Genomic DNA, 13,077 nt, shown 5'->3' on the forward strand with positions numbered 1-13,077 from the left:
TGCTAAAAACAGACCTTTGCAGATGGCTTTATTCTCCATTCTGGACACCTCGCAGTGTGTTCACCTCTTGGTGAGATGCCAAACGCTCCTCCCAGCTGTCACCCGGCACTGTTTTATCCCAGTGAGCTTATACCTGCCAGCTGCTCCCTGCCTCCCAGGGGGGTTCAGGCTCTTCTTAGCTCTGTTGGTGTGACATAAGTGGGAGCAGAGACCTCTCGGCAGCTGCTGCAGCAGCTTCAGCCAGCTGCTGCAGTACGCTGCACGCTATCTGTGCAAAGAGAGGTCTCTCTATTTGTATGTGGTATCGTGTCTGTGAATGATGATAATAGCCAGGAAGGAGGCAACATGACTCCTGGGGAAGGGGGGGGGGGGGGGGCGGTCCTCCCGGGCAAAGAGAGTGCCTTTCAATGTATTTCTCTTCTTCTAGGCTCCAGGCCCAGGTCTCAACTACATCGTTCTGCTGACATGTGCCGTCTGCTTTGTGACCTACTCAGTGGCTGCACTGATCGTGCACAAGCTGGACATGATTGACATTAACCGAGTGGGGGTGATTCCCTTCTGCGGGAAGAACGGGCTGTACAAATATGAGATCCTGGTGAAAACTGGCTGGGGCAGAGGATCAGGTTAGCCCATAGTCTACTCCCGTGCTTGATTCCTAGGGTGACATCTGTGTAGTTCCCCTGAGGTCTCACCTCAGCACGTCATGCACCGAATGTTCCCCTGCAGGGCCCAGAGCTGAGCTGGTGTTTGGGGCAGCACTGAGCAGACTGTCAGTTCAGGGCTTCCCACAGCATTCAGTTTTTATTGCATGATGATGGGGCAGGTCAAGAGCTGTGGAGAAGAGCATGCTGCCCCACTGCTTGCTGTTGGGGTGGGAGAAGCAACTGCTGCTGAAAGGAACCACCCAGTATAGAAATATCCCCACCCTTCTTTCCCTGACTGGGCTGTGGTTGCAGGAACAGCCAAGAAGCAGCGATTGTTCCTCGCTTCTGAGCCTCTTCTGCAGAAGCATCCAGGCCTTGTGGTCCCTTTAGATGGACCATTTTGCTGTCCTCCAGCATCCATCACTTTTGTTCTATCTGCATCTTTCCCAGAGGCATGAAGGCAGAAAGCTTGGCTTTCTGATCTGGGTCTGGGTTTGTAGCTAGAGCTGCCAGAAACATCATCCTGGACTTGGAAATCTGGGCAGTTGGGATGTGGAAGCTTTAAGCAAGGACGGAGGTGGAGTGCTACCATGTCACTGCCACAAACATGCTCCCATTGATCTTAGTGTAACCACTGATTTCACTGGCAGCAGCTTTCTCCTGAAGCCACCCCAAGGACCATCCAGGTTGAGCAGGTGGACCAAGGAGCATCTGGCAAGTGGTGCCAGAGAGAAGTCAAAGAAAACAAGTCTTTCAACTACTTGGTGGAGAAGAACATCCAGAATAAACATCTCCTCCCATTAGGGTGTTAGCAAGGCAAGGAATGTCAGATTCAGTCCCCTCCAAAGAGGAAAACCATGAGCATGCCAAGGTCCATGCACCAGGCCAATCTGAGCAGCTGCCCTCCAGGCTGTGTGTAACACTATCCCTGGGTGTGGGATGGCTGTCGAGCACATTCCTTCCTCCCGAGTCTCCAGGTGGCCCCTCTGAAGGGCCACTGCATCTGGTGCCAGGTCACTGGCAGGAAGGCAGGGCTGGGGAACAGCTCCACTTTGGGTGGACTTTCCTAACTGAGCCCCGTTAACTCTGTCAGGTACCACGGCCCACGTGGGGATCGCCCTGTATGGTGTAGACAACAAAAGTGGTCACAGACATCTGGATGGAGAAAACGCCTTCCACCGCAACAGCCTCGACGTGTTTCAGATCGCAACAGAGCGGAGTCTGGGGAGCATCTGGCGCATCCGCATTTGGCACGACAATAAAGGTGAGACGTGAGCAGATGTGTGGGGCTGCGGCAGCCGTCGCACATCCCAGGTCAGAACCAGGCTCTGCTCCACCTGGTACCTGGGCCAGGAGAGAGGTACCTGAGCCTACCGTCTGGACTAACCCTGGTGGGAGACCATGGTGACCCACTGGCTTGGGGGAAGATTGCTGGGTGGGGACGTGTAGTCTGCATCACAGGGAAGTCTGCAGACTGGTCAGCTGTAATCCTGTACACATACAGTGCAACATGCTGTGACAGTGTCTGTAAATGTCCGTACAGCCTAGGAGGTGACTGGCTGTGCCAGGCCTTTCTCTTGGGGACTGTGCAATTCCCACCGATGAAGATGGTGTCCCAGGGTAACTGCTGCTGTCCCACTGAGGGGCTCTTGTGTTGCCCTCTCGGCTTTGCAGGTTCATGCAGGGACTGTCTGCCATGAAACACATTTCTTCGTCTCTTAACTTTTAGGGCTTAGCCCCTCTTGGTACCTGCAGCATGTCATAGTCCGGGACCTGCAGAGCAGCAAGAGTTACTTTTTCCTGGTGAATGACTGGCTGTCGGTGGAGAGTGAAGAGAATGATGGCATGGTGGAGAAGGAGGTTTATGCTGCCAGTGAGTGCTCAACCCCTGGGGCGTGGGGCTGGGGTGGCTGACCAACAAGGCAGTTCTTATTGCGATGAGAACTGCAGAGAGACCATAGAGCCTGCACACCGGCTCTTCCTCACTGCCTTGATGCCTTGCGCGGCCAAGTGCTCTGCTGGGTCCTTTGTGCTAGAGGACAAGGCACGGCAAGGAGCCAGCTGTGCAGGAGGGACCAGAGAGATGCAGTGCGGGTACCTCCTTGAGCATCAGTCTGCAAGGAGGGGGCCGTGGCAGGCCCAGCCGGGTCCCATCCACCGTCCAGCTGGCCCTGAGAGTCTCTCTCTTTTTGTGCTCAGGTGAGACAGAGCTGAGGAGCTTCTCCCGGATCTTCATAGCAGAGTTGCAGCGAGGTTTCTTTGAGAAGCACGTCTGGCTGTCCATGTGGGACCGCCCGCCTCGCAGCCGCTTTACCCGTGTCCAAAGAGCCACCTGCTGCTCCCTCCTCATCTTCCTCTTCCTCTGTGCCAATGCTGTGTGGTACGGCGTGGTGGGCAACGTACACCTCAGGTGCGCTGCGTCCCGTGGTGCTCTGGCCAGTCCCTTACCTTCCTCAGGGCCCCTCCTGCACTTCCCATTCCACAGGGCAGGACAGACCTTACGTCTGCTGTGAATAGGTGCCTTGCTTGTGGCCTTGAGTCTGCCCTTCCCTTTCCAAAGAATCTGGGACCAGGACATGGATGATGGATGACCAAGGACAACCTGATCAGCTTTTCCCCCTTATCTGGTTTTGCTGTGTCATCTGTTAGCACAGCCCATGCTCCTTTCTTTCTCTGCATATCTGAAATGCCAGGTTGTGCAATTTTGTCTCACTCCTCGCTTAGCTGGCAGCCCTGAGTGCTCCTGCTAACAGCAGTCTCTGGTTTCTCTTGATTCTCTCCAGCAATGGGGCCGTTTCCAACCTGATCCCTGTTAATGTGGACACAGTGGCTGTTGGTCTGGTGTCCAGCGTGGTGGTCTACCCTCTCTACCTGGTCATTTTATTTCTCTTTCGGATGGCTCGTGGCAAGGTAATGAGGAGAAGTAGTTGTAGGCTGCCCAGATGGGTGTGATGCTACCAGGTTTGCTCATCTGAGGCTAGATTCTGCCCTGTGTGGTACATCACTTCTCCAGCCAGTCTCTGCACTTTCCCAGTTGTGCCTCTGTGCTGCCCTGCACCATGGCCAGACCCTTGCCCCTAGCAAGTGTCTGCCTCCCTCTTGAGCTGGGAGCAGCCCCTGACCTTAGAGGGACAGATCACTGCCTGGATTCTGACAATGCCCAGACAGAGACCAAAAGGGCACATTTTAAAAGCTGTTGAGGCACTTACTCCCTCTTGATTTCAGTACGTGATAGGAACCCAAATGCCGTTTAAAGGTATGACCCTTTGGTGCATTGGCAGGAGTGTGAGACATGCTCAGTGGAGCATTGCTAATGAAATGCCTACCCTGGGTACAAATTCAGCTGTCTGAACAGAGCTGTGGTTAGGCAGCTGTGAAAGGATTAGCTGGGGAGTTAATGACTAGTTAGACACAATTAGCAGCCCCATTAAGTATTGCAGCCAGCTGCTCAGTGACTGATGAGCAGCAAATGTATCTGATATTTCTTGTTCCTTTAAGCATGCCCTGCTTTGCAGGAGGTTGCAGGCTCCTGTGGCTTCCTGGGAGCTTGTACCTGGGGTAGCCTAGACGGCACTGGGCTGTGGCACATGTGGGTACAAGTGCCCAAGGTGCCTGGGAGGTAATTGAGGACGTGCACGAGCATGTGCCTGTTCTCAGCCCTGCTAGGCAGGCCTGGGGTCCCCCAGCTCTGCCTGCAGAAGTGTGGAGCTCCCCAGCAGAGTAGTGAGCTGACGGGATCCCCTGAGCAGCAGGGCTCTGAGCCACTGTGACACTGTCACCTTCACCCCTCCCTTTTCTGCTCAAGCCTTTCTGTCTCCTGCAGGTCTCCATCAACCACACCGTGACTCACTCAGACCAGCAGTCCTTGGAGATCGACAACTACCTGGACTCCTCAATCCTCGACAGCTCCTTCCCCACCTTCCCCGGGCTCCGGGCAGAGGTAACGTGCTTCCCACCCAAAAGCTGGACAGGCTGCACGGATCTGTGTGCTCCCTTGCAAGAACACAGTGTTCATCCACAGCTCAAGAACTGATGTGCTCAAGTGCCTCTGGCAGATACTGGTGATGCGGGAGGGCCACAGCCCTTCATCTCTACCTGCATCTCTGCCCAGGCCAGTCCCAGGTACTGAGCACAAGCTGTCTCCAGCTACTGCTCTGTGTCTGTGAGCACGGATCTTCCAGCGTGCCTGGGCATTATCTCTGGAGGAGAGCAGGCTCCTGGACGTGTGGACCCAGGGCTAATAGCAGCTCAGGGTCCAGGTTTCCAGTGAGCCCTGATGTTAACAACCTGCTGTTTTAACCAGGCACAAACCAGTGTTGTGTGCCTGAAATGCCTCCGCTTCCTCCACAGGCCTTCTCTGAGCAAACCAAAACAGATCTGTTCTTGGAGGACTCCAAAAGGTAAGTAGGTTTCTGGGGATGGAGCAAGTGGGAGCTTAGGGTAGTTTTCTGCTTTGGTAGACTGGGGTTGTGCTCCCACAGCTGTTTCCCTTCTAGACAGTCCTACACACTAGCACAGTTGCTTTTCTCATGCTTCCCGTTCCCCACGCATACCTGATTGCACCCATTCCTCTGTTTTGCCGCAGCCTCGTGCGGTGGCCCTCCAGCGAGGCCCTGCTCAGCTGGCCAGACCTCCTCAGTGACCCCTCCATCATGGGCAACACCATCCAGAAGCTGAAGAGAGGCCGGGCCAGCCGCCACCTTGGACTTGAGGCCCCATTGGCAACTGAGGAGGACAGCTTGTCGCTTGGTGTTCACCAGGGACAGCCTCGATATTTCTCTGCCTCAGGTGGGTGTGTGGATAGCATTGCTCTGTGCCAGGGTTTGAATTTCCCAGGGAAGTGCAGGAGGAGCAGTCTGGTCCCTGGGAGCCCTGGCTCAGCTCTGGAGAAGGCAGAATAATAGAGCCTGCTGCCATCACCACTGGCTTCAATTTGAAGGGCAGAAGAGGAGGGTCATACTTTCTTAATGGGGATTTCAGTCTGCAAAAGCAGAAATCTGATGTGGATCAGTCTGAAGTGAGTGGTCACCACACTGCCAGCAGACTGGGAGCAAGGAGAGATGTGTTGCCATGGGATGGATCTGAATGTTGCAACCAGCCAGCACTTCTTCACTGGTTGCAAAGCCTCAGTGTGTCTCTGAACCTCTGTAAATGGCTGGAGGAGAAGAACTTGGCCTCCTATACCAGCAGTTTCATGCCAGGCTCTGCAGCCAAGCTGGGGATAGACGGGAGCTAGAAGACAGGGAGGATGGGAGGGAGGGCTGTCCCATGGAGAAGGACCTCACCCTGGCCCTCCGCCTCCCCAGTTCCACAGATGTGGCTGAGCCTGAGTGGTGCGGAACCGTCCCCTGGTGTGATGCTGGGTGCTGTGCTCCTGCCAATGTTGTTTGCACTCTCTCTCTCCTCAGATGAGGATCTGATCCGGCAGATCCTGGCAGAAGGAGCTAGCGGCATCTCCCACTCCCAGGACCTAGGGCCGTACATGAGGGCTGAAACAGATCTGATCTCAGGCCTGTAAGTATTTGGGGAGCAGAGTCCCACACTAAGCCAGTGCCTCCTGTCCCTTGCCCTCCCACCCAGCCCTGCAGTGGCTGGTATTGTGCCAGCCAGCTCTGCTGCACCCAGCCACAGTGAGCTGAGCTGGGTTTTGAGACATTGCAAATGCCTGGGACAGCCTTGTCAAGAGTCACTAAGTTCTTGCTGGCTGTGATTCCTGCAGCCCTGCCAGCCAGAGCTCCAGGAGGGCACTGCCACCCTTCCAGGAGCCACCTGAAAGCTCCTTTAAAGCCCCAGCTGAAGATGTGTCTCCAGAGCTCTGTGGACTGCTGACAAAGTGCCGGGACGCGGGTTTGCTTCGTGGCACTGACAGGAGGGAGAAGGGGGATTGAACCTCTGTTGTGTTATCGTGCCCAGAGCACCCTGTTTTGGGACCCTGACCACCACCCAACTGGGCTGGCAGATTACGGGAGGGGAAAGACTTTCAGCCCTTCTCCACGAGATGCAGAGTGTCTGCGTGCCTCAGCAGCCTGGGCCCGCTGCTCTAGAAGGAAGTGCTTCTAACTGGTCCAGGGCTGCTGCACTGGTGTTAGCACTGGAGTTCAGTCCACCTCAGTGCCAGCCTGCTTACTGCAGAGCCAGCAGTGGCATGGCTCACCAATATCACCCCTTTGCCTTGGCAGGTCCAGCGTGTTTGGGGAGAAGGTGGAGACCGTCATGATGCAGAAGCTGAACGACAAAGGCCAGAGCATGGCAGCTCCTCCCAGGGAAGTGAGCAGATCAGCCAAGTCGACATGGACAGGTACGAGGGCTGCAGGGCTGTGCCAGCGCCAGGGCAGGGAGGGTGGGGATGTGCAAGAAAAGGGACTGTCGCACACAGCAGCACTTGGGAGGCACAGGCAGGTAAATAGAAAAGGAGCCTTAGGAAAGGCTGCTCCCCTGCTTGGGATATATTTACTATTTCCTGCCAGCTTCTCTTGGAGCCTGAATCTCAGTAAGCCCTGGGCCACCGCTTGTGCTGTGACGGTCCCCACCGTGCACCCTAGGGAGGCTCTGCTCGCTGCTTGCCCAGGTTCTCTGCTCGCTGCTTGCCCAGGTTCTCTGCTCGCTGCACCCCTCTGCAGCCATCAGTCCCTTCATCCATCCAGCATGAGAGAGGGAGAGTCGCTGTACATAACCAGAGGGGAAAGGGAGTAAAATGCCAAAGAAAGCTCAAATCAACAAACAAAGCAAAGAATAGAAGAGACGCTTCCTACTGGGTCATGCAACACGACAGCCAGCCAGCTGGGCTTGCAGAAGGCAGGGAGCAGGCTGTCAGGCCCCGCAAGGTCTGGGGAGTGATAAATGTCTGGGTGCCTTGTGGAGAAGCTCAGCATCAGTTCTCTTAGCATGAGCTCTTGGCTACCCAAGGCACAGCTTCCCTGGGGCAGGCTGCAGCATGGCAAATTGGACACAGCAGTAATCCTCTTGGGTCTGTTAAAATCCATCATTTCATCTTGGTTGATGAATGGTTGTAGTATCTTCATGCAGGCATTGATTTGCATGGGTGGGTGAAAGCTGTGCTGAGCGAGCCCCGGGGCAGGGTGGCTTGGCAGTCTGAAGGCAGCCAGAGCAACAAATCTGTGTGGCTTTTCATGGGTTTGACAGCAGCACCTCCAGCCAGGCTGGACATGCCCAAAGTCCTGGAGCTCTGGGATAAAGCAGGGAACCCATCCCACTACCCAAATCAGGATCCCATCTCCTTCTCCTGCCCACCCTGTTGGCTGCAGATGGGAGGTTGCTCTTTTGAGGCTGGCTGTGTTTCAGTGTGCTGTCTGTGTTGCTGCTTAGTGGGAGATGTTTGGGATAATCCCTCCAAACTCACCCAGGACTGGTGGTGAGCTCTCTGCTGGGATGAGTGGTGTGCTCAGCCCTTCCTGTGCCCATTGGGACCCTTTTGCAGTAACGTTTATGCTAGTTTTCCTTCCTCTTTCCAGTTGCAGACCAAACATTCAGGAAGCGCTTGCTCCCACCCTGGTGCTCCTATCTGGCTCATGGTATCAGTCTCCTCCTCTTCGCCACCTCCACGGGGGTCTCCGTGTGGATCGGGGTGGGCTTTTCCTCCAGCGTTGCCCTCATGTGGCTCATCTCAGGGATATTCAGCTTTCTGGCATCCTTCTTGGTCTGGGAGCCCCTGAAGGTAAGGATAACATGAATACACAAGCACATATCTGTACACGTGTATGAATTAGCTGTAATTACATCTTGTCCAGATACTAATCAGGTCATACTGGACACTGTGGATTGAATACTCTCTCCCATCTTTGTATCCCTGCAGGAGGGGAAGGATATGCACACCAGCAGCAGTAGGAGGGGCAGGGCTGGTGGCAATTTGTTTTAGAGGTTGTCTTATCTGCTCCAAGAGAGTGCTCAGACATTAGTGCCCCCACTGCTCCAAGAGATTGTGCCACCAGTGCCCACACTGCTTGTCTCCCCAGGTTCTGCTGGAAGCCCTCTATTTCTCACTGGTTGCCAAGCGCTTGCACCCAGAGGAAGATGATACCTTGGTGGAGCATCCATTTGTTGAGCATGTTTCTGAGAAGATCAGCAAAGTCCGACCCCCACAGGGATTTGCCCTTTTTCAGGCCAAGGAGGAGGCCAGGAAGGTCAAACTGCTACACAGGATGCTGAAGGTAAGACATCTCCTGACGCTTGTGGTGCCTAGGGCAGAGGCAGAGTGCTGGCTCCGGGAGCTGTGTCCTTGTGTGGGTCCTCCCAGTCCAGCTGCGATCTCCTCCTGAGCTAGTAGGTGCATATCTCCAGTTTCTGCCTTAATTTGCCCATCTGTAAAAGACTGGCAGTGATATTCATCTTCTCTGAAGCTCTGAGATGGCTGGAAAGCAGAACCGTAATGGGGGGCTGTACATACTCGATTTGGAGCAGCTGGTGTGTTTGACTCCATAACTCAGGTGTTTGAGGTTAGGGCAAGGTTTGCAGTGTGGAGTAGATGCCAACTTGCACAAGAAAATTTATTAGTTGTGTCTTGTGAAACACACAACTCCCTATCTAGGAGCAGAAGTTTCAATCTGTTTGTAGCTCGTTCAGTACTAATCCTCCACACTTGTGCTGGGAATACACAGCTGCTTTAATGGAGTCAAGTTATTTTTAACTGAGTGATTTCCCTTTAAAGGATGGAAACCCCCATAACTATCGTATAAGCTGAGCTGCCAGCATATAGGAGCTCGTACAGGGAGGTTGTGCAATGCATATCAACTAAAACATGTGGTGCTGGGCTGGCCGCTTTGAACAAAGAATATTGTTATGAGCCTGTGGTCTGGGTTTCATTTTAAGCTGCTTCCCATATGGAAAAAGAAAGAACAGCATGCTCTGGGTCCTGATCCTGCCGCATGGCAGGGAGCAGTCAGTGGAAAGCACTGATTTGCTGCAGGATTGGGAACCAACCCTCCCCCCCCCCATGCTTGGGTGCAATCCCTTTCTACTCTCTGCTTGCCAGAATTTCCTCATCTACATGATGTTCTTGCTGGTGATCCTGCTCACCAACTACGGAGATGCCTCCCGCAACAGCAGGGCCTTCCTTTTGCAGAGCTCCATCAAGCAGCAGTTGGGCAGCAATGAATTCCTCCGCATCAAGAGGTAACTGTGAAGGCCCTGGGGTTGGGGAGGAACAAGATGTCGCTTTATATGAGAGAAGCTGTCCAGGACTGCAGCGAAGAGTCAGGGAGTGGGCTGGGGCTGGCTGTTGGGCTCGTGCTCCACAGTCGCTCCCATAAAGAGATTCTCAACTCTGTGGGGAGCACTGGTGCCTCTGGGGAGCTGGGCACTCGCACACGAGCATGGCATGGCAGTGAGCATGTCTCTTTTTGTCCCTGTGGTTCTGCTTCTCCCCTGGAGAACAGAGGGACCTGTGGGGGTTGAGAGCTTTAATTTCTTTGAATTTTAATTATTTCCTCAGTGGGAAGGGACTGTGTGAATTATAGATGTTTGTCTTTCTGCTTCTGATTAAAAGGACACAAGTTTGCTCTGTCTCTAAAATTTACAACTGTAAGGTTTAGCCATAAACAGTGTCACGAGAACCAAAAATAACATCTCGTATAAATACAGTCCTTCCCTTCCTTGCTCTGCACATATGGTTTAACTAGATTAAATTTTCCCAGCTGAGTTTCCACACCACTGCAAACTTCAGCAGTCTAGACTCACATCAGAATGGCTGCCTGGGATTAACAGCGTCTTTGTACCCGTCTCACTACAGACCCCTTGATTCTTCTGTGCAAATAGATGTGACTTGTCCATGCCACGCAAAGTCACAGAAACTTTGATTCACCACAATATGAATCAGAAATGATTCTGGTGAACTCGGTGGAGTTCTGGGGTGGAAGTGGTGTAAGGGGGGGGAGAGCAGAGCAGAATCTGGTCCTAAATATCAGCCTTTTCCACTGTGCTGCCACAGACCCGCTGGTCTGATCCTCATCCAGGTGCCAAGTGGATTCAATCATGTTTAGGTCTTGCATGTCAAATAAACATTTTCCTGACTCCAGCCCAGCTGAGCTCTTGGAATGGATGGAAATGCTGCCTCTGCCTGCTAGCCAGGCACCTGGGAGGAGAGCAGCCCAGGTTAGCTCTCCAAAACTCAGTCCCCCACTCCAGGTGAAGCACAGATGGTCATACGAGGGTGAGACATGCAGAGACTGCCCTAACAGAGCTGCCCCAGGAGCTCTGCCTCTCACGCCTTTTCCCCGTTGCAGGTCAGATCAGTTCTGGGTCTGGATGTCGCAGGTCTTCCTCCCTTACCTCTACAACAACCGGTCGGGTCAGGAGAGCTACAGCACCACGCTGGGGACAGCCCGGCTGCGCCAGCTCAGGCTGCAGGAAGGTAGGTGGGCAAGGACCCATGGCTCTGCTGTCACAGGGTGGGTGGTGACATTCCTGCAGGGATGAAATGGCCAGGTCTGGATGCAGCTGGGGCTGAATGAAGCAAGGCAGAGGTTGCGGAGGCAGGTTTTTCTTTGCAGCGTGTATATTAGTGTGCCTCTGGTTCTGCTCCTGCGGAGATGAACTGGAGCAATCAATCATGGGGATTTATGCTAGAGAGGTTGACTTGATTTCTGGAGGTGTGACTGAGGACGTGGAGGTGGAGGGAGCTTGGGAAAAAGGGAGATGCTAAGTGTGAAAGCTCAGCTGTGTGCCCCAGCACCGTTTGGCTGCCTTTGGCTCCCCACGGGATGACAGTGTTGGTCTCGTTCCAGCCGAGTGCCAGCGCAGTGCCCAGGACGTCCTCCACGGCATGGGCATGGCTGCCAGGAGGAACTGCACCGACTCGGACAGTTTTTCTACTGCTGACTACACAGCTGGCTGGGAAAGGGCAGCCGTGAACGTGACGGCTGCGTGGTCCTACTCGCCACCCGACCTGACAGGGTAAGGACCTGCCCAGCCTGCACTTACACCCCCTGCTCCATCTGCCAAAGACTTTGCATCTTTACAGTCGATTCGGTGCCCAGGGTGGTTCCCAGCCCTCGCCTCAGTGAGGCCAACTGCAGCCCCTGAGCCTGGCAAAGTGCAAATAAACACAGAAATGCCAAAGGCCTTCCCTGAACATGTCTACAGTGGCAGTGTGAATGGTGGGAGACACATAGCTGCCACTCACCCAACTTCCCTGGAGATGTGCGTGTCGCCTCGGGCTGTCTGAACGGCAGCATAGTGCTGTTCTCAGGGGCCCAGGGGTAGAGGGTTCAACTCTCTAGCTTCAAGGGCAGAGACAAGCTGCAGAACAAGGTAACCCAGCCACCCACAGAGACCACAGAACAGCACTAGCTTTCTGTTAAAGTGGGTTATGGGAGATTGGCCTTACCAGCATACTGGACATTAAATCACTGTTGGTTTCTGCTCTGGTTTGTTCCTGAATGTGTCTTCATTGGTCTGGGGCACAACAGGGCTTGGGGCTGTTCTGAGGCTGGGAACGCTGAGATGGATCAATGCACTTTTGTAATTTGTCTTGTGAAATAAATAATGAGGCAGCTGTTGCCCTTGGATGTGCAGCATAGGGGTCAGGGTCTGCATCTGTACGCTTCCTCCTGGTCTGCCACATAGCAGAGCATACCAGTGGCTGCTCCGTCCTTCAGCTCTCACCCATGGCTCCTCTTCCTCTGCAGGGTCTGGTACTGGGGTTACATCTCATTCTACGATAGCAGTGGTTATGTCCAGGAGCTGGGGGCTTCGCTAGAGGAAAGCAGGGCTCAGCTGAGTTTCCTTCAGCAGCACACTTGGATCGACAACATGTAAGTGTGGCAGGGGCGAAGGAAATGTTCTGCTGTCACCCAGGTTTTTAAGGGGAGCTGCTGGAGCGTCAGTGGGGAGAGGATCTATGGTCCTACAAAACAGTGGCACCAAAGCCCAGAGTTGGTGTTGTCCCAGTGCCCTGAGCTGCTCTTCTCCCCTCCACAGGAGCCGGGCAGTCTTTGTGGAGCTGATGCAGTATAACCCCAGTGTGGACCTGCACGCTGCCATCACCCTTCAGCTGGAGTTCCTGGGGGCTGGCCAGGCCATCGCCGCGGTCACCATCAGCCCCTTCCCGCTGCTGCGGCTCAGCGGGGGTGTCACGCTGCAGCTTCTCATGATGGTCAGTGTGTGTTAATTCCCCTCTGCGCCCCTCTTCCCTCTCGGTCACTGCACAGAGGGCTCTGGGGACCCATTGCCTGGGCTCCCGAAGGGCAGCGTCGATCACTGTGAACTAGATCTCCCCTGCCTGAGGCCACTTGTCCCCATGCCTGTCACCACTCCGCTTCCAGGCCTGGATAGCACACGGAAAACATCCCTGGCACCACTGAGGGGAAGGAGTTTCCTCCTGTCTGGCAACATTTGTTGGTCTTGGCTCAGCCTTTTTGCTTCCTTGAACTCATGCCTGTCACTGTGGAAACTTGAGGCTTTTGTTCTTCTGTCCTCG

At 54.3% G+C, this 13,077-nt stretch overlaps 1 protein-coding gene across 2 annotated transcripts in view; it reads left to right on the forward strand.

Moving 5' to 3' along the window:
* The window catches only part of PKD1 (polycystin 1, transient receptor potential channel interacting), a 99,523-nt gene that overhangs the window by 78,963 nt on the left and 7,483 nt on the right, over positions 1–13,077 (forward strand). For both annotated transcript variants that reach the window (XM_052773106.1, XM_052773107.1), the window contains 17 exons: positions 428–623; positions 1,738–1,908; positions 2,374–2,517; positions 2,844–3,054; positions 3,428–3,554; positions 4,468–4,584; positions 4,995–5,044; positions 5,230–5,432; positions 6,053–6,158; positions 6,824–6,942; positions 8,117–8,319; positions 8,618–8,812; positions 9,634–9,773; positions 10,883–11,010; positions 11,384–11,552; positions 12,287–12,412; positions 12,579–12,753. In XM_052773106.1, the coding sequence (XP_052629066.1) occupies positions 428–623; positions 1,738–1,908; positions 2,374–2,517; positions 2,844–3,054; positions 3,428–3,554; positions 4,468–4,584; positions 4,995–5,044; positions 5,230–5,432; positions 6,053–6,158; positions 6,824–6,942; positions 8,117–8,319; positions 8,618–8,812; positions 9,634–9,773; positions 10,883–11,010; positions 11,384–11,552; positions 12,287–12,412; positions 12,579–12,753 (2,580 nt within the window). The remainder of the gene's footprint in view (positions 1–427; positions 624–1,737; positions 1,909–2,373; positions 2,518–2,843; positions 3,055–3,427; positions 3,555–4,467; positions 4,585–4,994; positions 5,045–5,229; positions 5,433–6,052; positions 6,159–6,823; positions 6,943–8,116; positions 8,320–8,617; positions 8,813–9,633; positions 9,774–10,882; positions 11,011–11,383; positions 11,553–12,286; positions 12,413–12,578; positions 12,754–13,077) is intronic.

The sequence above is a fragment of the Harpia harpyja genome, chromosome 21 (genome assembly GCF_026419915.1).
Source record: "Harpia harpyja isolate bHarHar1 chromosome 21, bHarHar1 primary haplotype, whole genome shotgun sequence".
Taxonomy (NCBI): domain Eukaryota; kingdom Metazoa; phylum Chordata; class Aves; order Accipitriformes; family Accipitridae; genus Harpia; species Harpia harpyja.